The 25,396-nt window shown below is 36.1% G+C and overlaps 1 protein-coding gene across 1 annotated transcript in view; it reads left to right on the top strand.

Annotated features, from left to right (window-relative positions):
* dgkb (diacylglycerol kinase, beta) overlaps nt 1-25,396 on the top strand; it is a 104,747-nt gene that overhangs the window by 19,545 nt on the left and 59,806 nt on the right. The window contains exons 6-17 of the mRNA XM_059338836.1: nt 487-563; nt 1,174-1,194; nt 1,737-1,884; nt 8,014-8,151; nt 15,631-15,680; nt 17,280-17,354; nt 17,525-17,644; nt 21,140-21,257; nt 21,784-21,872; nt 22,225-22,341; nt 22,624-22,722; nt 24,099-24,200. Coding sequence (XP_059194819.1) covers nt 487-563; nt 1,174-1,194; nt 1,737-1,884; nt 8,014-8,151; nt 15,631-15,680; nt 17,280-17,354; nt 17,525-17,644; nt 21,140-21,257; nt 21,784-21,872; nt 22,225-22,341; nt 22,624-22,722; nt 24,099-24,200 — 1,154 coding nt within the window. The remainder of the gene's footprint in view (nt 1-486; nt 564-1,173; nt 1,195-1,736; nt 1,885-8,013; nt 8,152-15,630; nt 15,681-17,279; nt 17,355-17,524; nt 17,645-21,139; nt 21,258-21,783; nt 21,873-22,224; nt 22,342-22,623; nt 22,723-24,098; nt 24,201-25,396) is intronic.

Genomic DNA, 25,396 nt, shown 5'->3' with positions numbered 1-25,396 from the left:
GGAATAATGCTACATCATCACATAATGCTAGCTTGGTTAGCAAGGGAAAGTTGTACCTATTTATGAACAACTCTGCTAAGAGTGTCTTTTAGTCCAATCGAACACATGAACATTTCTAAGCAACCAAAATGTTCCAGTTAACATTGATGAGGGGAAAACAAACTGTGAAAGAGTCAAATTTGTCAGACGAAAACACACATTGCAGTGTGGTAGGGACCTGTCAATCATACGGTAGTTGGTAGAACCCCCCAAGGTAGTTTTGGCGGGGTTCGTCTCCCTGCAGACATCATATATAATCCTATCAGAGTGTATGCAGCTTCTACAGCTCTTACAGGTGCTGACAAAGTCCAGAAAATTGCATGTTTACATGAATCAAACTACTGTAAATTAATGTTTAATATGAAATATATACTTCATGTGAGATGGGCCAAATACTCGAAACATAAACAGATCACAAATACAATAACTTGTCCTTATTAATTTCAGACTCAACCAAGAAGCTGAAGGATGTGCTGCAGGAGTTCCATGGAGATGGTGTGTTGGCTAAATACAATCCAGAGGAGGTATGCACAGTTTATACTTTATTACAAATCAGATATAATCCATAACTTTGCAAAAAAGTTAGATTTTGCACACATAGCTGCAGATGTCTGAGCATAAAACAGTGTTTATTATTTCATATATATTTGATTATGTAGTATGAACATTTCTAATACCTCTGCATTACTTTTTTTTTTTACCCTTTTGCTTGTTTTTTAAGGAATATGCAACCTGCCATTTTAGCATGAAAAATGATTGTATATCACCATATTAGTAACAACAACCAAAGTTGGAATTTTGTATTAACTTAGGTTTTGGAGAAAAAAAAATGTTTCACTACACATTAAATTCTTCAAATTAACACACAAATTTAAAAAAGAGTTATCTATATGTTTTTTGGTGAAAGGGAGTACACCAGGAGCCACAATGCATGCATTAATATTTGTTGTATTACCCTTGATGTACTAGCAGTTACTGCAGAGAACTAGAAAATCTGCACCTGCAAAGAAATCCCCAGTAGTTTTTACATGCACAGGTGTAATATGGGCTTTTAGCACGTTTTAAATGTGATAACTGCATAATGCATACGTGAACATGTTGGGTTTCTTTCTTTCTACAATGCTGCCACTTCAGAAGCAGGACATCCTCAGCCAGGTAACTGCTATCTCTCTTTTCTGTCCCTCATTTATTTTTGATGTGTTTTGCCGAGTGCACATATATTTTCTTTGATGTAAAACTAAATGCCCTTGTGCAGTGATGAAGCAGCAACAACAACACATATATTGTAGTGCATGAGCAATAAATTCAAAGGCATTCATGGAGGATATGAGTCCTTTTTGCAGGGAAGTATTACTCATCTAAAATGTGTTCCATGAACTGTGTAAAGACGACATTAACAACTCGCACACAAACAAAGACAGCACATAATCTGAATGCAAAGATAAAAGCTCAAAAAACACTGGAACCATTTTAAAATAGATCTTCACCGCCCACAGCACAAACACTTGAGACATCTCTCTGAGTGAAGAAATCTGTAACGTGACACATTTTTGCAAAAACCACAGACCCCCCCACCCCCACTCAACTCCCCATAAAAATGAAGCATACCACTATACTCTCTTCATATTGAAAATCATCAGTTTCCTGCAGCCTGCCATGACGAACAACATGCTCTATTTCTGTCTTGTTTCTTTTAGGAGATTGACTTTGAGGGCTTCAAGGTCTTCATGCAGACGTTCCTGGAGAGCGAACTCCCCGAAGAGTTCTGTCAACACCTCTTCATGACGTTCAGCAACAAGGGACCCAAGCCCAGTCCCTCATCTTCTGACAAGCCCCGAGTCTCTGGTAAGTGTAGAAAGGAAGTCTTTACCATAACAAACCCTCGCATTGTAAACACAGCATGTTGTGTTTTGCAGCTACTGATATGCAAAAGAAATCATTGCAGCTTTTGTTGCTAAGGTTCAGCCGATCTGTATTCAGTTCCCTCGCTGCTTTCCCTCAGTGACTCATTTTTAAGATGCTTCTTTACTTTCTTTGCTGAATCATTTCTGTTTTATTTATCTGTTTTTGTGCCATTAGATAACAGATACCCTGCCAAGTTCAGCTGGGTGGCACACAATGTAAATTGTAGTGTAGCTGCTGCCAATTGTCTTGGCTACGGTTTTGTTTGTTTTCAGCATTTTTACTAATATCTCATTCTGGCATGGCATCAGTTACTGATATTAAAGCCCACATTCCCCTACACTGCTTCACACTGCTTTCAATGCCTAAAATCTCAGGTGAATAACAATGTTATATGTAGCAACGTCATCCTCCAGAAACCTACGTCACATCTCATGGAGGAAAAGGTTTAATTCCGGCCTAGAAAAGTAATTTTTCAACGCTCAAACATGCATACTTTGACCAAAATGTGACTGCTTGGATTTGAATACATACGAAACACTACTGGGAAGCTACAGAATGATATAAACTAATGGACCTGCTCTTTAATTTGACCAGTGATGTAATGTTTTCATAAATTAGCATCCTCTTTGACACTTGCTGTGTTTCAGGCTTTAAGAGCTTCTTCCACTTCTTCCAGTGTCTGATGAAAGCACATATAATTAGCGCTCATATAATAAGTATTTTTGCATGAATTGCAGATGACTTTGGAAATAGGACACGAAACAAAATTATCATATCTCACAGCCACAGAAAACTAAATCTTGGAGGGGAGGCATCCTCAAATACCTTTAAAAAAAAACAACGACAAATATTTATATGAAGCTGAATGAAAATAGATAATGCCTGTGGGTAACACTATATAATCAACACCAACAATATATGGTTAATTTAAAGGTAATTCAACTTTAGTTAATAGTTATTTTACTGTTGACAAACAGTTAAATGATAATTAATGATGCATACTATTTATTAGTAATGCTGTAATTAATGTTTGTTTTTGCACACATTTTAAAATCTTATATAGTATATTAAAATTACTTGTAAACTGACTTATTATAAAGTTGCTGCTAATGATTGTAATACCTTATTTTATTTTATAAATACTCTGTAAAGCATTAATGCTTTATTTAGACCAATATTATCGGTGCACAAATAATCACGTTTTTGTATTATAGATAACCATTAAAATATTTAACAGAGCCATATAAATGTAACTTAAAGGTATATGGACCACTTAGTAATCATTTACTAATTATTGTAAAAGCATTAGGTGCAACCATCCAGATACTTTTTTATGATTTACAAAACAAATGTTAACCACAAATAAATTATTAGGTATTTAAATGACGTTTAAAGATGCTTTACAAAGTATTTATTTACCCATTATTTAGACTAATATAATCATCAGTTGCAACTTTATAATAGCAATCCAAATAATGTTTATAAATAGTTTACTGATAATTTCGTAATTATTAACAAATGCTTAATATAAGATATAAAATGTTCTGATGCGTACAGCAATAAACTGGTAACACAGAGAATAGCATTACTAGTACTAGTAAACCTTATTAATTATAATTGCATTGTTTGTTAACAGTAAAATTCGAAAGAGGATTTGGGCCAGGGAGGAGAAAAAAATAGTGAGAGAAAGGGAAAAATGAATTATGCACTTTGAGAAAAAAGTCGAAACAACGAGAATAACTTTTAAATTGGTAAAGTAGAATGCAAGCTACAACCTGATATGTTATTTACTCAATATGTCTAAAAAATTCACATATATGACATAAAAGCAGATTTTTCCAAAACAATAGTCATAGTAGCTACCATCAAGAATAGCTCATCTGTGTGTTGGAGGATTTGAGTTCCACTACACCCTTAATTGCTCATTTTAAAATCAGGTTGTAGCTTGCAGTCTACCTAACTGTTTGTATAGACGCCGTATCTCTGAAAACAATGTTCCTCTAATGACTTATTGACACGGGATCAACCAATCTGTGAATATCTTTCCAACTTTACAGAACTCGAAAAGTTGACTTTATTCTCATCATTTTGACTTTTTGTCTCTATTATGTCACGATTCCTTCTCTCATTATTTTTTTCTCCTACTGGGCCCTACTACTTCTGTAGTTAAACAACAATAATGAAAGTTTGATGAACTAGCAATAACAAATAAGTAGGTAAGTAAGTAATAAGTCACCTGAGTCATGAAACTGTGAGACTGACCATTGACGGAGATGCAATCAACTGATCCAACACATTTTTATAACTGTTTCCTGCCAACACAATAATTCTGTGTAGTTTTTACTCGTTAGGCTGATATGTGCTTAATGAGCTAAAATTTAGGATAGTGTACAAACAACCTGTAGTTCTGAATAGATGCTGATATCCAGTAAAATGATGGAATTACCTCTAAATGGGTTTCTTTGCCTGCATTTACCCCACAGCTGCTGCAGCAGAACGAGACCTGTCATTAAAAAGGAGGATATTATAAAATAAAATAATGTTCCCCAGTTGCAGGCAGCATTCGGAGGCTGGAAATTGTAGAAAATTTCCCCGGTGCATGGAGTAGCACTGAGGCACATTTTCAGTGAAAAGTGAAGTTGCCAAAGTCCAACTGTAAATCTATAAATGCAGCAGGGGATTCCCACGCTGGCATCATTTCAAACCAAAGAACAGGTTGTTAACCTTATATTAAAAGAGTACTTGACCTGCAGAGTAGCACTACATAAACTATAAGCTGGAGCCCATTTATTTATCATCATAAAGCCAAGTATGTAATGCATTTACTAATCCCTCGGTTGCACTTTTAAGGTAAGACAAGCACTGGTCAATAATGGGATTTTAAGCTGTTTTTAAGCGAGTGGAAAGAAAACATCCAAATACACATTTAGGTTTTTATTATACTGCACTTGCTCTTTCATTCGCCAAAGTTAGCTTATGATAATTCCTCATTTGCATATTTAGAAAATAATTGTCTTTATGTAAGTGATTAACTGGGAGTTTCATGGTTAAATCTGATGGTTAAAATTGTTCTTTTAACCCGAAATGTCTTGCAAAATCTGTTGAATTTTATAATGCATCTCTGAGCCCAAAATCTCCTCTTCAGTAGCACCTAAACCAAACTTTCCAGTTTTCTTCCATCATTTCATTTCTATTTATATTCCGAGGGGTTTACTCATTCATGATTCAAAGCCTGATTCATGGGACATTTTAGTCCTGAAAACATGACTTTCTGACTGATGACAGTATTTTCTGATTTACGGAGAAAAAGAAAACAGGTATCCAAAATGATCTCCATAAAAACCTTTAACTCTAATATGTCAACAAAATGAAACAAAAACTTGAAACTATAAAATTGTATGCAAATAAGCACACATTTAATAAGATAATACATAGTTTGCATATTTAAATATACAATTAAAAAAAACTTGTGATACAATTAAAAAAACTGCCTTAATAAAAGCATTCAACAGGGGAAGTTTCATGTTGATATCTATTATCGCTTCATTAGAAATGCAGTGTCTCCCCTTAAAACAATTTGACTCACTAAACTTCAAAATTCATACATATACAACACATATAAAGGTTTTGCACATATTCTGCTCATTCTTGTTAATTTCACAAAACAGTTTAATGTCAGACTAAAAGCCATAAAGTCTAATGAGTAGATAAAAACATGGGTAAACTAAGGACATATCCTTGCGTGATCCTTCCTTTTGGTAGCAGTTTCCCTCCTGTGCATTCAATATTTAATGCACATTGTTTGCCCCACTTAGCTCATTGGGCATATGAGGAGCTGAATCAGTGCGGCCTGCTGTTTGTCGTGTGTTGATTAGGCCTCATTGATCCGCCTGTTAACAGTAAATCCTCCCACGGACCCAGATAGAAGAAGTCCGTCCACTCTAAACTGCCGTCTGCACACAGGATCCTGTTTTAATAGCGCTATTAAAGGGTTTATTTCCCCATACAAGGACTTTAAGAAGCAAACAGCATAATTACTTGCCTGAAAGAGGAGTTTATGGCTACTGTAGCTGGATGTGTACACTGGCTGTATGAATAAATTACCATAGTGGAGCTCTTTGGTGAGAGTACTGGAGGAATGAGGTTCATTAATGTGCCTTCAGTGTGTAGTGTAGTGCAAAGTTTTCTTGCTTGTACCATCTCATAAATTAGAATTAACCGCGCAGGGTTAATGGTCTCCTCCCAGTTAAACGTGCCCGGTATACCAACATAAAGAAGAAACAGCTCTACTTAAAGCTCCTTCTAGTAGTCTGAGCTCGGCCCATGTTTCTGAGGGTTAAGATTCTCGACCATCCTCCCACATTTTGGCAACTTGTCATTCATTATCACACTACTGAACGGGCGTTTACCAGCACTTATTATCCATAATTATCAGCAGTGGTGAAAGAAGTATTCAGATCCTTTACTGAAGTGAAAGTACTAATGCCACACTGTGAAATGACTCCACTACAAGTTAAAGTCCTGCATTCATAACTTACGTAAGTAAAAGTACAAAAGTATCAGCATCAAAATGTACTTAAAGTATCAAAAGTAAAAGTACTCGTCATACAGAATGGACTCACTCAGGTTGTTCTTTATATTCTTAATATATTATTGGATTATTTGTATTGATGCATTTTGTAAATATAGTTAATTTTAACTACTTAATATACTGTTATTAGGTTTAATTTTTTTTAAAGTCCAATCACTTTAAGTTGATCATGTTTTTATGTCAAATCTCGACCTGAAAAGTCACAAGCTGTCAGCTAAATGTAGTGGAGTAAAAGTACAATACCTGCCTCAAAATGTAGAAGTAGAAGTTTAATGTTACATAAAAATGGAAATCCTCAAATAAAGTACCTCAAAATTGTACTCAAGTGGAGTACTTGAGTAAATGTACTTAGTTACATTCCACCACTGGGTATCAGCCAAGTCTGGAGCTACTCCACCTTCTAGTAGGTGATTTGGATGTTATCAGCCTGTTGAAGAGCCTGCTCCACCTACACTGTAAAAAAATAAAAATAAAGTAAAAATTATAAAAAGCAGCAAAAGTTGCCAAACACTATATAGAGTAAATATATGTATTTAAAAAAAACAACACATATTTGTAGAATAACATTTTCATTTTAACTTTAATATGACAGTGTTTTCCATTTTTATTGATTTCTTTTTCCATTTTGTCCCCCATTAAATTTAAAGTTTCACTGTAAGAAAACAGAATGTACAGAATGAACATGCATTTACCAGCACTTACTATCCATAAGTATCAGCAAGTATGGAGCTACTCCACCTTCTAGTAGGTCGTTGTTATCAGCCCATTAAATAGCCTGTTCCACCTACACTGTAAAAAAATGAAAAGTAAAATGGTTTAATACTGTACTGTTAAAGAAAAACTTTTATAGATTTCAATGTCCATTTTATGGGTAATATTTGTAATAAAAGTAATTGACAGTCACTGTAAAATAATATAGTACATTTCTGAAATAACTGAAAAAATGTACTAGTAGGTCAAATAGTTTTTTATCAGCCCATTTCATTGCCATTCACTGTTTAACACAAATACTGGTTAATTTTTTACTACTTACTTACTGACTTGGTGTTAAAATGTGAAAACACAGTATTGCATGCAGTATACCACAGAGAAAAACTAGTGGCCACTGAGAACACTGTGTGGTGCTAAACACTGATTTTACTACCGACAACCTGCTGGTGTACTCTATCGGTGGAGAGGAGAGGGGAATTGACGAGGGCTTTGTTAATGACTTTACATCATGTATTGATCTTCACTGTGCTGTGATTGTAATACAATACATAACATAATAGCATAAGGCTGAAGTTCAGTAAAGACATTTAATCCATTAAAAATTAGTTGCAAGAATACAGCCCTGCTCTGAAAACAACCGGGTTAAATCTGGACTTTGGAGAGCTGGACGCTGCACTGTATGACTAATGTGAGGCCAGCAGGTTGTTGGGCTAACATTAGAGGCATTGTGGAGGACGTTTTGACCTTTCATCTCCGTCTCCCTACAGGGCTGAAGCTGATCAAAGGCAACTCGACCCCTCTGAAGACTGCCGCGCTGCCCCAGCCTCTGGACACGGTGCAGCTGAAGGACATCGTGTGTTACCTCTCGCTGCTGGAAGGCGGGCGTCCTGAGGACAAGCTGGAGTGTGAGTGTCATCCCTGGATTACATGGCTTTTTTAATTCCCCTGTTAATACACAACAGGCATGTGATGTTCAAGATGCAACAAACCAAAAAAATCACATCCAGACGACTTTCCACCCGCAGGCAGAAATAATGTCACCGCTTGAGTCAAACGTCAGTGGGTGGGAGGCAGTTTTTACCCTCAGTAAGGTCAGACTGAAGCCCAGTGTAAAAGACAAAGGGTAAGAGAAGACAAGCCTTGAATTTTTGCTCTGCTGCTTTATGGAAAAATACAGCATCATGCTAAACTAAATAGCTGATCTTTCTAGTTTTAAATAGCCTTCATCTGTCTCAGTAATCTAAACTAAGAGCTGCCTTTTTGCCCTCTTTTTGTTTTAAGAAAAAGCCAAATATGCAGATTTAGGCCCCATTCGGACTGAATTTATTTCTCTAAGGGAGGCGAGGTGATTTAAGCATTACCTGAGCCAGTCAGTGGTTTTAATCCTGCCCTTAGTGCCAGTGTGGGTCATTATTCACACCCACTCCTGTGATAATTATAGCTGTTATTACCTGCTGTTTTCAGCAAACTTGCTGATATTTAAATATTGTCTGGATGCAGATATCTGCAGAAGTTTTTCCTTCCACGGAAAGTGTGAAGTTTTTGATGTGCACCATGCACCCAGTTTGGAGAAGCAGGCAGGCGTACAGGCACAGAAGCTAGGAAATGTACTGCTGTGGATGGGGGCAGAAGCAGTAAAGCCCCCTAAGAAAAATCAATAGCATAGTGTACACTATAATTACTATATTATCACCATTTAATCTTGCAGCTTCAGTTCCCTGTCAGAGAAGGGCTGTCTGATGGGGAACTGAAGCTGCTATCTACACTCAGTTAGAAGCCACCAGACTCCATTGACAAAAATAGTAATTTTACCTCGCAGAACACAGTAGTTGTTGCTAGGGCTGGGCGATATGGACCAAAAGTCATACGCCGATATATTTAGGCTGAATATACAATATATATCCCAATATTTTAATCGCAAAGTGAGAGAAAAAGTTCAGTCAAAGTCAAATATGACATGTCACAAGTAGTTCAATTGAAACTGTTTATTTAAGTGAACATAAATACTGTATAACAACAGGAGAATGGTGATAATATAGTAAATATAGTGTACACTACGCTATTGATTTTTCTTAGGTGGCCTTATTGCTTCTGCCCCCATCGACAGCAGTACATTTATGGAGCTTTAATCAAAGCTCCATAAAGTGCACATTTAAATTTAAAAAAATATCTCATGAAATAAAATTGGCTAATGTTTTTCTAAAATGAATATATTTATATGAGAAAAGAATAAGGAATTAAAATCAATATATCTTTTATATCGATATATCGCCCAGCCCGAATTGTTGCTCTACCGCAGCCTTGATCAGCTAATTTGTGTGTGTTATTATGTGACATTGGTGAATGGATAATTACCTCATACAACCCCACTTCAAATAATACCAAAGGATTATTAAGGTACATTTGGTAAAAGATTATAACTACCAGAAGAGCAAGTGTTCATCAAATTGGTTGTTTTAATGTCAGCAACAGGTTGGTACTTGTATTATCATGATCATGAGTTAAGTTACTGAGAAGCCAAATTAATATTTAATTTCTTACCTCCCTCTGTAATATGACATTAGTCTGAAGGGGTTTAAGACAATAGAGAGGTTCTACTGTTATAGTACAATAATAAGGGAACAATAATACTCAGACTAATATCTCTGTTTCCACAGGGAGCTTTTCTTTATTTGCCTCAATACAATACACGTCTTAATTTGATTCTTTGATGTGAGCAGTAAAACACACTAAAAGCATCTGTGTTAGAGCTCAGGCAATAAGCTGATGAATCAATTGGCTGAAAAATAAATGGGCAACTGCAATAATAAATATTAATAATATTGATAATTTGCTAGTTCCAGTTTCTCAGATGTAGATTTGTTTCCTTTGCATGTGATCGTCAGCAAAATATATTTTCTTTGACTGTTGGGTCAATAAAACGAGCAATTTTACAACATAAATGAGCCCTGGGAAAATGTGTCTTTACATTTTATGGACAAAACTATTCATTGTTTACCAAATTACCAATTTATCAAAAATGCAACTAAATGATAGTGGAAGCTGCGAGCAGTCCGCTCTTTACTATATTGGGAAACCAATATGTTGTTGTGCTGATGCTGTAGCCATTAATCAGAGGAAAGTAAGTTTTTCGGCTTTGTCCCTTTTTTGCATTGAGCAGCACTACTGTTGCTATGGTTACCTGCAGTATGACATAACTTTCACACTGGTTGAAAACACCTGTTACTGGATCTTTGTTTTTCTCTTGTCCTGTTACACAATTTTAACAGACACCTGCCAGCCAATCAGACACAATTATTTTCTAATTTCACTGCATGCAACACCTGCTGCTGAGGTTAGTAAAATTTAGTTTTATTTACTGTAAGAGATGCAACTTTTATTTCTGTAGATGCATGTTGTAGTGATTTATTGAACGATCTCACTGAATATTCATAATGACCTTCACCTTACAGTTGTATCAGCGGTGGAAGATAATCTCTTTTATTCAAGTAAAAGTCGCAGTATTATAGAGTAGAAATACAAAAGGTCCTGCATGCACATTATAAAGCAATAAAATAGAAATACAATAGAAAAGTACATACAGTAAGTATTAGCATCAAAATATATACCTAAAATGCCAAAAGTAATGATTATGCATAATGGCTCATTTCAATGTATATATTCTATTATTGAGTTGTAATTATTGATGCATTAATATGAATTATGTTAATGTTGCAGCCGGTAAAGGTGCAACATATTTTCGATTATCTATCTATTGTATTTTTACGATTTATTTTTACATTAAATTGAAAGTTTTACTGTAAGAAAACAGAAAGTTGTCTCAATTTTACATTCAGCAATACAGTATATATTTTTGAACATAGAATTCACTATAATTCTACATTCCAGACTATGAAGCAATTTAATAATACTGTAAAAAAAAATCCATAATGAGCCATTCATATGCATTATGTTAATGTTGCAGCAGGTAAATGTGTGGCATGTTTTCTACTATATATATACAGTTACTTAAGTAAATTTATTTAGTTACTCTCCATCACTGGTTTTCCTATTTGCTTCCAAAGCCTTCGAATCTTTGTTCACAAATGAATGAAACTATGTGTGAAAAGACACAAACAACTGTTTTGTTCAGGTGTTGAGTCCAAAAAAAACTACTGTGTTACTGTGAATTATATCTCCCAATGGACTCGTAACACTTCACACGCCTGGAGCTGAAATTGGCTCCACATCAGGGACTGAAGAGTGAAAGGAACACAAAATTATGAAAAAAAAAACAATTAGTCAGGTTCAAGTATTGTCCTTATTGTCTACACTGGCCTTAGTTGTCCACGGTGGTTTAACTCGACCAGTGAGCTTATTTCTGTCTCCAGTCCTCTGGCTCTGAGAACACGCTTTTTCAAATAAAATACTAGCCTGGCCAACGCCAGACTAATCACAAATGAGATTGTCGGAAGCAAGACTAAAACATCCTTTTTCGCGGTGAAACAAGAGTGTAAAGTCAATTGTTGTTCTTCTTTGAAAAGCAACTGTCGCTCTAAACTATTTAAAACGCCGTCAGCTAGATCGAAAGAGAGTTTCGCGTCTGCTTTAGCCATGTTGGATCCGTAAGAAAACTACAAAACTACAAGCTTCCATCGGTCGAGTAGTACGCGTCACCGTCTTGCCGTTCACCGTTCTGTGATTGGATCCCTAAAAAGGGATAAGAAACGGCCCTGGTTTCCAGACTGGATGGAGGTTCGAAATGAAATTCGATCTCGCAAGGCGGTAAAGGTATACCCAGGCTAATATAATACTGCATGTGAGCTTAACATGACATCAGCCTGAACAAGCACAGGATCCTCATAACACGGAGTCATTATAACAGCCTTTCTTCAAACAAATACCCGATATAATATAATTTTTAATGTAAGAAATACAACATTATACATCCTTTGCCTGATCTCTTTATCTTTTTGTGTGTTTTATTCTCTGGTGTATTTGGTAGTTAGAAAGCACATTCAATAAAACTGCACCTTTATTTTTCTTCCCCCCTTAGTGAAAATAAGATGAGATAAATTTTAGATAGATGAGATTTTATGTTAACCAATAAATAAATGAAATAAAAATAATTAGTTTAAAACTTTTTTTTGCCTTTTAATTGATTTTAATTTAATTTAGATTTTTCTTCCTAAAAAAAAAAAAGCTACATACAACAGAAGGTGTCACTGAAAAGTCCTAGTATATACAAGGCTAGTGTAAAAAAAAAAAACATAAATATATATAACAAGAGGGATAATATTAAAGTATAGAACAATATAATCAATAAAAATAGAAATAATGATGCAACATTATATAAATTACATGTAGTGAGCTGAAATAAGCAGTTTCAGCTTAGAACCAAAATCATCTTTATTGATCATCAAACATTTGAAAAAGCCTTAAGGGCAACACTATTTCTGCTCTGTTCCTTCTTTATTTCACGTCCGTGGAGACGATCATTGCAGCTGTCGTGAAGCTTCTCTAAGAGGGATGTTCAATGCCTCATGGTCGCAGTTTATTGACACGTTATACCAAGTCTCTTAATTGCATTTATCACATCATTTATTCACAAGGTTGCACTGTTTAATTGGATCGTTTTTTTTTTTTCTGTGTCTGTAATTCTCATCCATCTGCTGAATTATTGAGCAGAGTAGCACTCATTTAGCACGAGGATGACTAAATAATTCAACTGATGCAGCCTGTGTGTGTGAGCACATCATGGATTTAACTATGCTATAATCTCTCTGTAACTGGGAACCACATGCTTGTTATTTCTCAGGTGGATGTTTCCCTCTGCTGGACAGTTTCAGAACTGTACCAGTTTTTAATGCAGCTTGTGTCAGTGCTGATGTTTTTCTGTCATCACTATCATCTGAAACGAGCAATCTGTAGCAGTCCAGCACATGTCTGCACTACAACATATATTGCTATTTGCTATATCTTTAATTTATTTTAAAAAGAGCAAAATAAAATAATTTATCGAATATATATTATAATGTATATATACATGTATATTTATATTATAATGACATTTATATTTTATATATATTTATTTATAAATAATGAATAATTTATTAATTATACATATATACATTTATTACTTATTTTGCTTTTTTAAATAAAATAAAATAAATTATTTATAAATAAGCAACTAATATAAATATCATTATCATATAAATATTAATTGATTTCACTTTCTCCAGTGCTGTTTCCCTTGGTTTCAGGAATTTATTTTTACAGAAGTGACAGTGCATTGAAACACTGGGGAATGAGGCTGAATCAAACCTAAGATTAAGGAAAAAATGTCCTTAGTGTAGTGTTTGGGTCAACCGATAAAGAAAATAAAATTATAAATAAAAAGAAATAAAATTAATTACAAATACATTACTGTTATAAAATAACATATAAATATAAATAAATACAATTAATGAAAAAACATTTTTTGCCTCTTATTTAATTTAGATTTATTTTCTATATTAGCTGTGTGCACGTGAGGTGTCACTGAAAAGGATAAACCTCAAGAGAGAATTCCTTGAACACATTCCAGGAAGATGATATGTCAGTCTATAGCAGTTTCCACAAATGAGTTTTGTCAAGCTTATAAATATATCTTGATAAATAGCATTTAACATTTTACAATAGATAAGCTCTCTCTTCTAATGGAGGCAGCAGGATGAATGGAGCGAGGCCGTGATTTTCCAGCCTCCACTATGGACTGCGTCAGATATTCTGACATGATTATGAACTCTGATAAGACAGATGATCATCAAGTAACTTATTGAACTTTGATTTGATTTAAACAGCATGGTTATTGAAGAGTATAAGTCATTTCTACTGTGTAATTGTTAAATTTTGGCTCCTTTGAATCTTATTTATGTAATTGTTTTGCTAAAGCCAACAATTAAAAGCCGGGATGTTGGAGCCTATTAATTCTTTGTATTTTGGGAATGCTGATTGTATGTTAACTATTATTATTGATTATAATAGTTTTTTGCTGCTCAGGTCCTTCCTCCTAGCCAGGCCATCCTCCTCCTGTGATTAGGGAGTGAGGACAGCTGGTTTCTTTGAGTCTGTTTTTTTGTTGAAGGAGAGAAGGGAGTGAGCAGTGAAACAATTTATCAACCACTAAATTAAATTTTTTATTTTGTTCATTGTTGGAAGTCAACCCGTAGAATGTTTATGTTTTTGTATATAAATCCCATCACCTTTGGTTGAAACTGAAACTCTGTGAGTGCTTATTATTTAGTGAGTCGTAGACCTCCTCCTCACAGACTACTCTGATGTTTTTGACCTTTTTATGAAAGCAAGAGCAGCTGTAACAGTTAAAGGTGCCCTCCACTCAAAACTGTTAAATCTTATTTTTATGTCCTGTGAAATGTCTGTCCTTGACTGAACTTGACTTGTATCTGTGCAAAGTTGATAGAGGAGAGATTTTTCCATGTTCCTCTACTGAAACATACATGTCGCGTAAAGTGAGTAGTAGTAAACAGTTAAATTCAGAATGTTTGCCTGCAGGAATTGCTTTTACATGCATTTACTGCATCATTTAAAACGTGTGGTCAACATTGTAACAGTACAAGCATGAGAGAAAATATGGAAAAGCACGATAAGTCCTGTTTAAGTGATTCAGAGTCACATGGGGAAACTCTGTTCAACCCATTTGTACTGCAGACAGACGATAACAACAATTGTCATCATCTTTAGCACTTTATTACCTCTTTGGGTCACCGCAATCACCTCCCTGTGACACCATCAGCCTCCACCCTCCACCCAGCACCAAACACCAGACAGCAGCATCACTTCCCACCTCCCTCTGCCCCCCGAAAGGTCACACCCCCTCAGGAAACTGGCACTTAGCTCCTCGTTAGTGGCCTGACGAGCCGCCACCTGACGTCAACTCTTTATGATGTCAGCACCCGCCCTGTGCTGCAGCTCTCCGGGGCTGGGGGAGGTGGGGGAGTCAGCGAGTACAGACATTAGTATGAAAATGATCTGCAGTCAGGCCATGTTGTTGTTGTTTTTGTCACGATTCTGTTACGTCCGGACGCATCACCGTGATGTCAGAGAAGCGACCAATCGCAGCTGTGATGTGGGAGCTGTCTGTTTCCATGGTGACCCTTTTGAGTGGTAATTGAGGGACACTTAAAGTTGCAGCATTCAGATGCTTACAACTGCAGAGGTTCAGCTTTGTATTTGCATGCAGTGAAGCACACAGTGAAATAAAAAAGCAGTTTTATGGAGCCGTGAAGGCGGCGGCTTCTCCTGCCAATAACTGCTTTTAATCTTCACTTCAAAGGGCGGGCAGGGCGGAGAGCACAGGGTGGTAAAGCTGTAGTTTGACATTTTGCTTCTTTTTTTCTCCACAGTTATGTTTCGCCTGTATGACACTGATGGAAACGGGTCTTTGGACAGCTCGGTAAATATTCCTCCTTTAAAGAACAACTCTCACCTGAAATTGATTGTTAAAAAGTGCACCCCCAAATGTGTTCCCATTTTTAGTGTCACAATATTTCAAATTACTAATACTACCAGTCTTTTTCTCATGATTTGAGACAACTTCTAAACTCATAAGATGTCTTCAGAAATTTGAAACATCAGCGCAAAGGCAGAAACACAAAGTGCAGTCATGAGTATAAAACACAACAATTATCCTCATTAACTGACTAATTATACTTTATTATTATAGTAAATGTTTTAGTCATTAAATATGAGAAAACAGAGAAAAATGGGGATTCAATTTCCTAATCTTAATGTCATCAAATGTCACTCAGAAGTATTAAAGCACAATGTCACAATATCACAATGGAGGAGCTGAAAAAAGTTGTTCCTTTGAAAATATTTAATTTTTATTTGTATTATTATTTATTTATTATGGTTATTCTGGTAATAAACTAATTGATTAATTGACTATTTGTTTCAGCTCTTTGTGCATAAAAATAAATACACTACATGATAATAAGACACAAGGACATGGGTAATAATACTAATTCTTACTTATCGGGTGTTTTGTATTTTTGTCACTGTATATTTCTGCTTGACAACAATCAGATGAAAATATTACACTTGACAAGTTACTTGCACTACATTTATTTCAGAGTCATAGTTATTGGTTATTTTTAATAACATTGTATAGGTAAAACATTTGATTAAATAAATAAATAATACAGTAGTTATTGATTAAATTACTCAGTATATATAGTTTTTTTTAGCTTTTATTTATTTGTTGTTGTTTTTTTTGTACTTTTGGCTGCTTCTTTGCATGAAATGTGTTTTATGAATAATGTGTATGACATTTTGCTTAAAGAGTACTTGTATATTAAATGCTTTCGGTAGATCTATAAATTTATTTACTTTAATCAAATTTGCTACAGGAAAGAAGAAAGAGGGAAATAAGTTCTGTGGAAATATTTATGAATGAAAGTGCAGCAGTTGTTTATGTGTGTATGTATAGAAAGTGTGTGGGAGGGAGTCGGGCATTGGGACTACAGGCCAGGCGCTTGGTGGGTGGAGGCTTTTTGTAATGTATCCCATTATTAGTTTCTCATTGTTGACTGGGAGGGAGATGAAAAGAAGACAAAGAGCAGACAACAAAGGAGAGATACTCGTATGAATTTAGTGTGACCCAGATTTTAGAGAAAAGAAAAACAACAGCAAGTACTTTTTTATGTGTGAACTCTCGATTTGCACTCTTAAGCATCTTTAAGACATCCAAAGAAGTGCATCATAGTGATTCAGTATCCCGCGAGATAATAATATCACCCCCCTCGGCCTCCCAAAAAAGCAACCATTGTAATTAAACCATCAGCCTCGGAGCTCTTCCCACGCTGCCTTTGTTTTTCTCCGAGCAACTCTTTCTGTGCGGAAGAATGACGTTCCCAACCTGCTATTACACGCTGTTTATCAGTCTATTCACGCCAAAGACACTTAGCCACATCAGCTTGTAAGGCTGCAATATACAGAAAGGTAAATACAGTATTTTTGTGCCTGTAATTGAGTGTCTGTGGTCCCGCCGCAGGAGCTGGAGCACATTATCTCCCAGATGATGCACGTAGCGGAGTACCTGGAATGGGACGTGACCGAGCTGAAACCAGTAAGAGAGACATTTAACACAAACCAGTTTTCAGCTTTCTAAGGGCTGTTTTTTTCCACAACAATCACAGTTTTGACCCTGAAAGGAATCAAACATGGGCCTGAAAATATAATATTAAAATGAGAAGAGTGCCCATATTATTTTGACTTCTCTCTCCATTTATCCTGTAGATCCTCCAGGACATGATGCGGGAGATCGACTACGACCACGATGGCACCGTGTCCCTGGAGGAGTGGATCCAGGGAGGCATGACCACCATCCCGCTGCTGGTCCTGCTGGGCCTGGAGACAGTGAGTCCCAAAGAGAGACCTCTTCCATTAGGGACACCCTTTGCCTGTTAAACCCTACGAAAGAAAGTTTTAGAATGGAAACTTTAAAGAAAAACGCTGCATAATTTTGAATTCTGCCTGTGTCAAAACTGGAAGTGCACCCGCTCAGCTGCACAGTGAGTTTCTTCAGTTGGTGCCATGTTACAATAACTTAACAAAATCAAAACGTCTAACATGCTAACATGACTGAGTCTATAGCCATGTGAGGGGCTCTGTGAGGCTGTACATGCAAACAATGATACTGCAAACATGTTGATCCAAAGCAGGTGTAACATTTTAATCTCTAAAAACAGAATCAACAGGCAGCTGAGAAATCATTTTGGCATTCTAGTTTCCATTTGTCATCCAAGTAATATCACCAGAGGCCCCACGCTACGATTTTATCCCGATACTTGAGTCACTGGGTCATGGTCAAACTCTCAAACTGATGGTTCGCATGGTTTTATTCTGTGCACCGTATTCAATTGCAAACACACCGTAAGAGCTATAAAGACAGAAAATAAAATACAGTTATCTTTCCCTTTACTTAAATGAAAATATTTTTAACTGCTTTTATCACATAAACAATCATGTCAATTAAATCCCTTTTTATCTATTTTAATCAAAAGACAATCTCCAATGGAGTGCTGTACTACCATGAAATAAATATTTTTAACTGTGTCCTTTTAATCCAATAAACAGTTTTTAGCCTTAGCAGACCTAACATAAAACAGACAAAATACATCCTGTTACATTAATAAAACAACCAACAAGTTAGCTTAGCTCCGTCTCACTTCAGTACAGACCGACACAGCAGCTCGGCCAATGCTAATAGTAGTAGTAGCTAATAGTTTGGCACACTTTTGGCATTGAAGACACACTCTTAGCCTTGCAGACACACTTTTCCCACTGTCGGTAAAAAAGAAAAGCACTGAATATAACATCTGCTTAATATATAAGAAAAATAATAACCTGACCTTAACTAATGTTCAGAAACTAAATAAATAAACATAACAACAACAACAAATGAAGTGATGTTCTAGTCATATTAAAGGTAATTTCCAATACAATATTATTTTAAACATTTTGCGATAAGGTGAGTATTGCTATACAATGTATTTTGATTTAACTGTTTAACATCTTTTTTGGTTCCACAAAATTCAATTCAATCAAGAATTGTTTTTTAAAATAAGAGAAAATTCTCAGTCTATTCATCTCACTTCAGTCTTTTTATTTTTTCCACAATGAGAGTCAAACCCACAGACTGACCAACAAAGGATTCAGTCAAACTGAACTCAACTGATATCAAACATGTATGGACGACAACAACTGCAGCATTTTATAAAAACTTTCCTCAACTTGAAGCTTCACTACTTTGAATAGCTTCGATATGTTTGTGTCCATGAAATAACGTGGCGACGGAGTCACATACCTGGTTCCAGTGTCTTCAGCCTGTAGCTAAATCCATCATAACTTTGGAGCGTTATTTCGACAACTTCCCCACATGATATCCTTAGATCTTCTAGTTTCATATGATACCAGTATCTCCAGTATATTCCTAAGAGTGAGCCCGCTACAACCTTCGGAAATATACAAAAACGAAAAAGCGAAAATGCTAAATAAACGCTAAATGTTGATACTTGGCGGCCATGAACCGATATAATATCGCCACGCAAAATATCAATCTACTATCTAATATCTACTACTATGCTGTATCAGTTTTTTTTCACCACCTCTATCTTTTACCCAAATATTCCCATATTGTCATTCAATAGTCATGACACTGACCTTGCTCCCAAATATTAAATTGTCATCAGACCAATTCCCATATTCTTATAATGTATACCGTGTTCACCACCTCCGTTTAGAGTTTTAGCAACAAAGGCTGATGTTATTTGTACAGGTATTTATAAACCACAGTGTTGGACAAATCAAAAAATTGACCTGATGGTGGCATTAGATGAAGTCAGGGGATGGCTGAAGCTTTTCCAATTCCTGACTGGGGCATGACTGTGAGAACCACATTTTATAGCATCCATTCAATAGTTCTTGAGACATTTCACTAAAATTAAAGATGTTAGCCTCTTAGCTAAATAAAGTCAGAGTATCACCTTGGGGTTGATCCTCTGGGCTCTATGAATATTAGTACCAGACTTTATCGCAACCCATCAAAAGTTTTTTGAGCTATTTCAGTGTGGACCACCAATACAGACTATTATTGCCATCCTGAGAGCTGCTAGCATGGCTAAAATAGTAAAAAAATATTCACATAATGTAGTCCAAGTCTCACTTAATGTTTCTTTTATTGCCTCACATAAAAGAAAATGCTCTTGGATTGAGGGAATTGCTGCATCAAAACTAAATATCAAACTAAAACATTTGAAATAAAAAGAAAACACATTAAGAGAGAAAACCTGCAGCTCAACCTGCAGGAGTTATATGATCAATGAGTCCTAAACAATGGCCAATCACTCAACTATCATAAGAGTTGTAAATGACCGATTCCATGATGTCGGTTTGGTGACCTTATTGCCATTAGAAAGGTTTAAAACTCACCTGATGATGGACATGTTGTGCTGTCTTGAGGTCTAAAGGTTCAGTTTTACAGGAGGGGGAATGTGTGAATTTCTCTCCCTTTTTCAAACAAATGCCACACTGTGCAGCTTGTACTACACAAGGTTACTCACCGTGTGTTTTAAAAGGTGTTTTAAGGTGCTGGTGGCACCGACGATGAGGACACTCACTCAATTATGGCTGAACTTGAAACTTCACACAAAAAAATGAAGCTTCTTCTCGCATCCTGCACGTGTAAATTGACTTCATCAGTCTCTCCTGAGCTGTTTTTTTTTTTTTTTTTACTTTCCTTCAGTTCACTCCTGTAAGATGATTATGCTTTTATTTCTATTCTCTAATGGCTCACTGCACATTACTGTGTTAAATAGTGTTAGTTAAATTACTAGAGTTTAAAACGGGAATGTAATTTCCCTTTTTGGGTCATGTTGCTGTATGTTTTAATCTGAAAAACACTAGAGCCAGTGAATACAAACAAAATACATTCCTCATCATAATTAATCTATTTTGTGCAATTTCATAAATGATCTCGCAACAGCTCACACACACCTGAGAGCATCTTTTACACGTGATCCCCCCAACTCATCAGTTCTGCCTTCAGTTCATAATCCTTCCACTAGATGGAACCGTTGGACCAGCTTCTGCAGAAATCTTGTGCAAAAGTGTCATTTTTTTATGAATGGATATTACTGCAAAGGGAGGACAGCAAAACTTGTCTTCTGTCATTTACTGCATTTGGACAAAACTGCTGCAGAAGTAAAATAAAACACAAATAACAATAAAACAACAAGTAAGGCAACCGAATGTCAAATAAATCGGTGAAATGATCAGCTGAGGATTCTCCCACCTGAATATAAAGCGAAGCAATGAAGCAGTTAATCATGTGATGCGTTTCTGTCGCTGCAGAATGTTAAAGATGACGGGCAACACGTGTGGAGGCTGAAGCACTTCAACAAGCCGGCCTACTGTAACCTGTGTCTCAACATGCTAATTGGACTGGGGAAGCAGGGACTCTGCTGCTCGTGTGAGTAATTCACTTATCGTTAAGGGTTCGACAGATGCATTGATTTGCACAGACAGAATAGGCCGTACTAGGCCTGTATTGTATGTTTATGTTGCAGTGGGGGGTCAAATTTACATACACATTTTGGTGTCTTATTTTGCTCCAAGGCCTTTTTTTAAAAAAAGTGCTTCATGTTGTTTAATGGTGCCTTTTTCCTCCTATATATCAACTGTGAAAAAAAGATAACCAAGGCACTCAACAGTAGTCTAAAAACCCTTTATTGTATTTTTTTTTTTATTATTCTGAAAGTGTAAACCCAGCCTCAGTGGCTTTTTTTTTATGGTGCACCAACTCTCCAGCCTTCACAGAAGCTGTTTTTCACAAAATATTGGCAACAAGCACCTTCAGTACAGCTTTCACAAACACATTACTCAAACCCTTGTATATCACTTATAACTGTATGAAAAGTTGTTTTTTTTCTTCCCTCTGTGTTCCATCTTTTCCTAGTTGAAAGTCTTAAATTGCATTTTTTCCCCTCTTCCCCCAGTCTGCAAGTACACAGTCCACGAGCGATGCGTGGCTCGCGCTCCGCCGTCTTGCATCAAAACCTATGTCAAGTCCAAGAAAAACACAGAGGTGCGTCCAATTGTAGTGTTTACCAGTCGGCACGCTTGGCTCAGCGATGCTCCACGGGGCTTAGGACGAGGGCTTCTCTTCTTCTAATGGAATTAAAACAACTGAATCTGCTGCTAAGCATTGCTAATTACCAGGACAAGCCTGGTTTAAACACACAGACGGCATCATTTGTTTTAGGCCTTTCTGGCTCTCTGCTATTCTTTTTTCTCTTCCTTGCTTGTTGTTTGCTTTCTGTCTTGGTTTCTTTAATTGTTGTGTCACTTGTGCCTTTGTATATATCTTGTTTGTCTGCACAAGGTTTCTTTTCTCACTTCTTTCCCTCCCTGTATGCTGTCTCTCCCTCTCTCCGCAGGTAATGCATCATTTCTGGGTGGAAGGGAACTGCCCCACCAAGTGTGACAAGTGTCACAAAACCGTTAAGTGTTACCAGGGCCTGACTGGGCTCCACTGTGTGTGGTGTCAAATCACGGTAAGCCGACACCCGAGGAGATGCAGCCACCTCCTCATTATATTCCCACTGCTTCTTGTTTTTTTAGGGTTCGGTTTTAGCACCTCAGATACCTCACAAGTCATCCCACCAATTTACACCCAGAAAACACTTGTTTACGGCTGCGAGTTAATAGAAAATAAAACAGAGGCGATGTCACGTGTAATGCAAATAAATCCTGTGCATGTACCTGAAAATGTACACTTCAACATGTGCTGTTGCTGACACGAGTTGGCTGTTAATGATGGCTGCCACCTCCTCCAGCTCCATAACAAGTGTGCCTCCCACGTGAAGCCTGAGTGTGACTGCGGACCCCTGAAGGATCACATCCTGCCCCCCAACTCAATCTGCCCCGTTGTCCTGGTAAGACTCGGCTCCTCGCCGGCCTGCGGTCCCGTGGCTGAGCGAGGCTAACCTTGTTTGACACTGTGTTATCTGAGGATGCAATCATCAGCCCCAGTTCTCCCACTGAGCTCCCAAATGGCAAAAGCTTTTGCTGTGACAGGAATATCTCCAAAATCTTATTGCAGGAAAAAGAACTGCACCAAAAATTGCTAATTAAGCATCTTTTAAGACATTGATTATCCAGGTTGTGTAATCAATATGACTTTTATTTATGGTATCTTATGGATCAGGATCAGGATTTTTTTTCTTTTCTTTTCTTTTCTTTTCTTTTTTGCAACAGTTACATGTAAACATGACATGGAAGGTCATGGAAAATGTATCTATTTTTTATTATTATTTATATTTATTTTTTTAATTAAATTGATTGGATTATAGAATGTCAGTTATGTTTTTACAATGTGTATTTAAATGAAGCAGATATTTCTCTGGAAATCAACATCTGCTCATAAACTAAACTCATTAAAACTACCGTGTCAAAACTTTATCTCTATTTTTGTTATAAATGTTGACCGATTAAATAGTTAAAGTGTTCTAAGATAAAATGTCTATTTCCCTAAAACATAGATTATCCAGTGTGTAATCATTATGACTCAATAAAAGTTGCTTGATGTCTTATAGATCAGGAAAAAGTTTCATATTTTTAGACATGACAAAAAGGCAGCATGTTACAACTAGCACTATAGCCAAAACCTCAATTTCGTTTTAAATTATTAATGTTTTTTTATCATTTATTTATAGGACCAAAGGCAAAAAATGCAGCATGTTACAGTGAATGTCATTACAAAATTCTCTATTTTAAAAATTATTTATATTTATTTTTTAAATTATATTTATTGGACTATAGCAGGGCAATTATAGTTTCTGCTTAAATGTAGCAGGAATTCCTCTGTAAATTTATCATAATCAACAATAGACTAATTAAAATCTCCAAACTTTGTCTCTATTTTCTCTATTATTAGCATCGCATAGTTATTTCCCATTAACTTTCTGGATTTATTGGGATACTATGGCACCATAGAACAGATTTTTTTATTTCTAAATGCTCTTTCAAGCCTTTATTACACTGTCAGGCAAATAAATCATTCGGAAACATAATAAATCTAAATCTAATAAATGTATTGTTTCTTGATTTGTTGTCCTGAAAGTCATCACAAAAAAATGCCACTACCCTAAACATTAGGGTAGTGGCAATAAATAAACACAAACAACAGTACAACATTATTATCAACATTAACTAACTATAACATCCTTTAAATTTGACAAATAAATCAGAAAAGTGGAAACCCCCTCTTATAATTCCTCTGATAACCTCGCTGTTTGACCTTTGACCCCAGGAAAGACAGTCAACGCTGAGGAAAGACTCGCGGTCGAGCCAGTCGAGCCGGGGGAAGATGCAGAGAGCCAACTCGGTCACAGTGGACGGCCAAGGACTGCAGGTGAGTCTTTCCTTCTTTAAATCTGTGTGGTGTTCTCCTGCTTAAAGCACCTGGACCGCATCGCAACGCTCCAGTCTACATCACATCACATTCATCTAAATCTGTTCTCAGTCATAATGACGTTATACTGTGGTGGAGAAAAGAACTGACGGAACTGGAGTAAAGAAACACCTTTTCCAAAATATTTCGAGGGAAAAAAAAATTAAATAAATAATAATATTCATGATAATAATTATAGTAATAATAACCAAATTGCAAAATGAGTCACAACTTCATTAGTTTTTTACCGTATGTAGTTATCATATTTCACCTTTTTCTTAAAGAACGTTCTATAGTCTACAGTATAGTGTCTAACAACTTAGCTCCTATAACTTTAGGCCTACACTGCAAAAAATGTGTGTCTAAAAACAAGATAAAAACACTAAATCTGAGGGAAATGATCTTGCTGCATGGACAGATAATTTCACTTGACAAGATTTCTTAAATTAAGATTCCTAAATCTAGAAATAAGCATGTTGAATGCTTAAAATAAGAAATTAACTCTTAAAACAAGATAAATTAAAGCTGCAAGCAGTGATGAACTGGCACAGAGTGCACTGCAAATTGTTTCTTACTAAGATTATAAAAACTTTAGATATTTTAGAAGTGTTAGATAATGTATCTTGTTTTAAGAGTTAATTTCTTCTTTCTTCTTGGATGAAAGCATGTCCTAGTTATTGTTTTTTCAAATATGACGACATATATAGATGAAATATACAGACCAGAACCACAAAAATGTGTTCAGCCCTGAAAGTAGAAGTTATCGTGCAAATGAAGCCTCATACAAGCCTTACAGTTCTTCTGTTATAAGATTTTACATTTGTCTAATAGGTGTAAATTTAAACCAGAGTGCACACAACTGTCACTGTGGAATCTCAGGGATTTAGAAATAAAAGAAAATATAAAAAGAAAGGTTACTTTGTACAGTTAGGGTTAGGGCTAACCCTAACCCTAACTCTAGGGTTCAGAGTCTTTTTTAAAATCTGGCACTGACTCAGTCGATCTGTTGTTGGGGAGGACTTTTTTTATCCTAAAACAGTAAACGCATTATTACATTTTTGTTTTAGCCTGGAACTTTTAACAAAATCTGACTGTCAGATCTGAGGCATCTTGCTGCAGAATAAAGAGGTCAGAAGGTCTAAAATGTGGAGTGGAAC

The sequence above is a fragment of the Centropristis striata genome, chromosome 8 (genome assembly GCF_030273125.1).
Source record: "Centropristis striata isolate RG_2023a ecotype Rhode Island chromosome 8, C.striata_1.0, whole genome shotgun sequence".
Lineage (NCBI taxonomy): Eukaryota > Metazoa > Chordata > Actinopteri > Perciformes > Serranidae > Centropristis > Centropristis striata.
The sequence above is the reverse complement of the archived record's forward strand: the minus strand, read 5'-3'. Positions and strand labels throughout refer to the sequence as shown.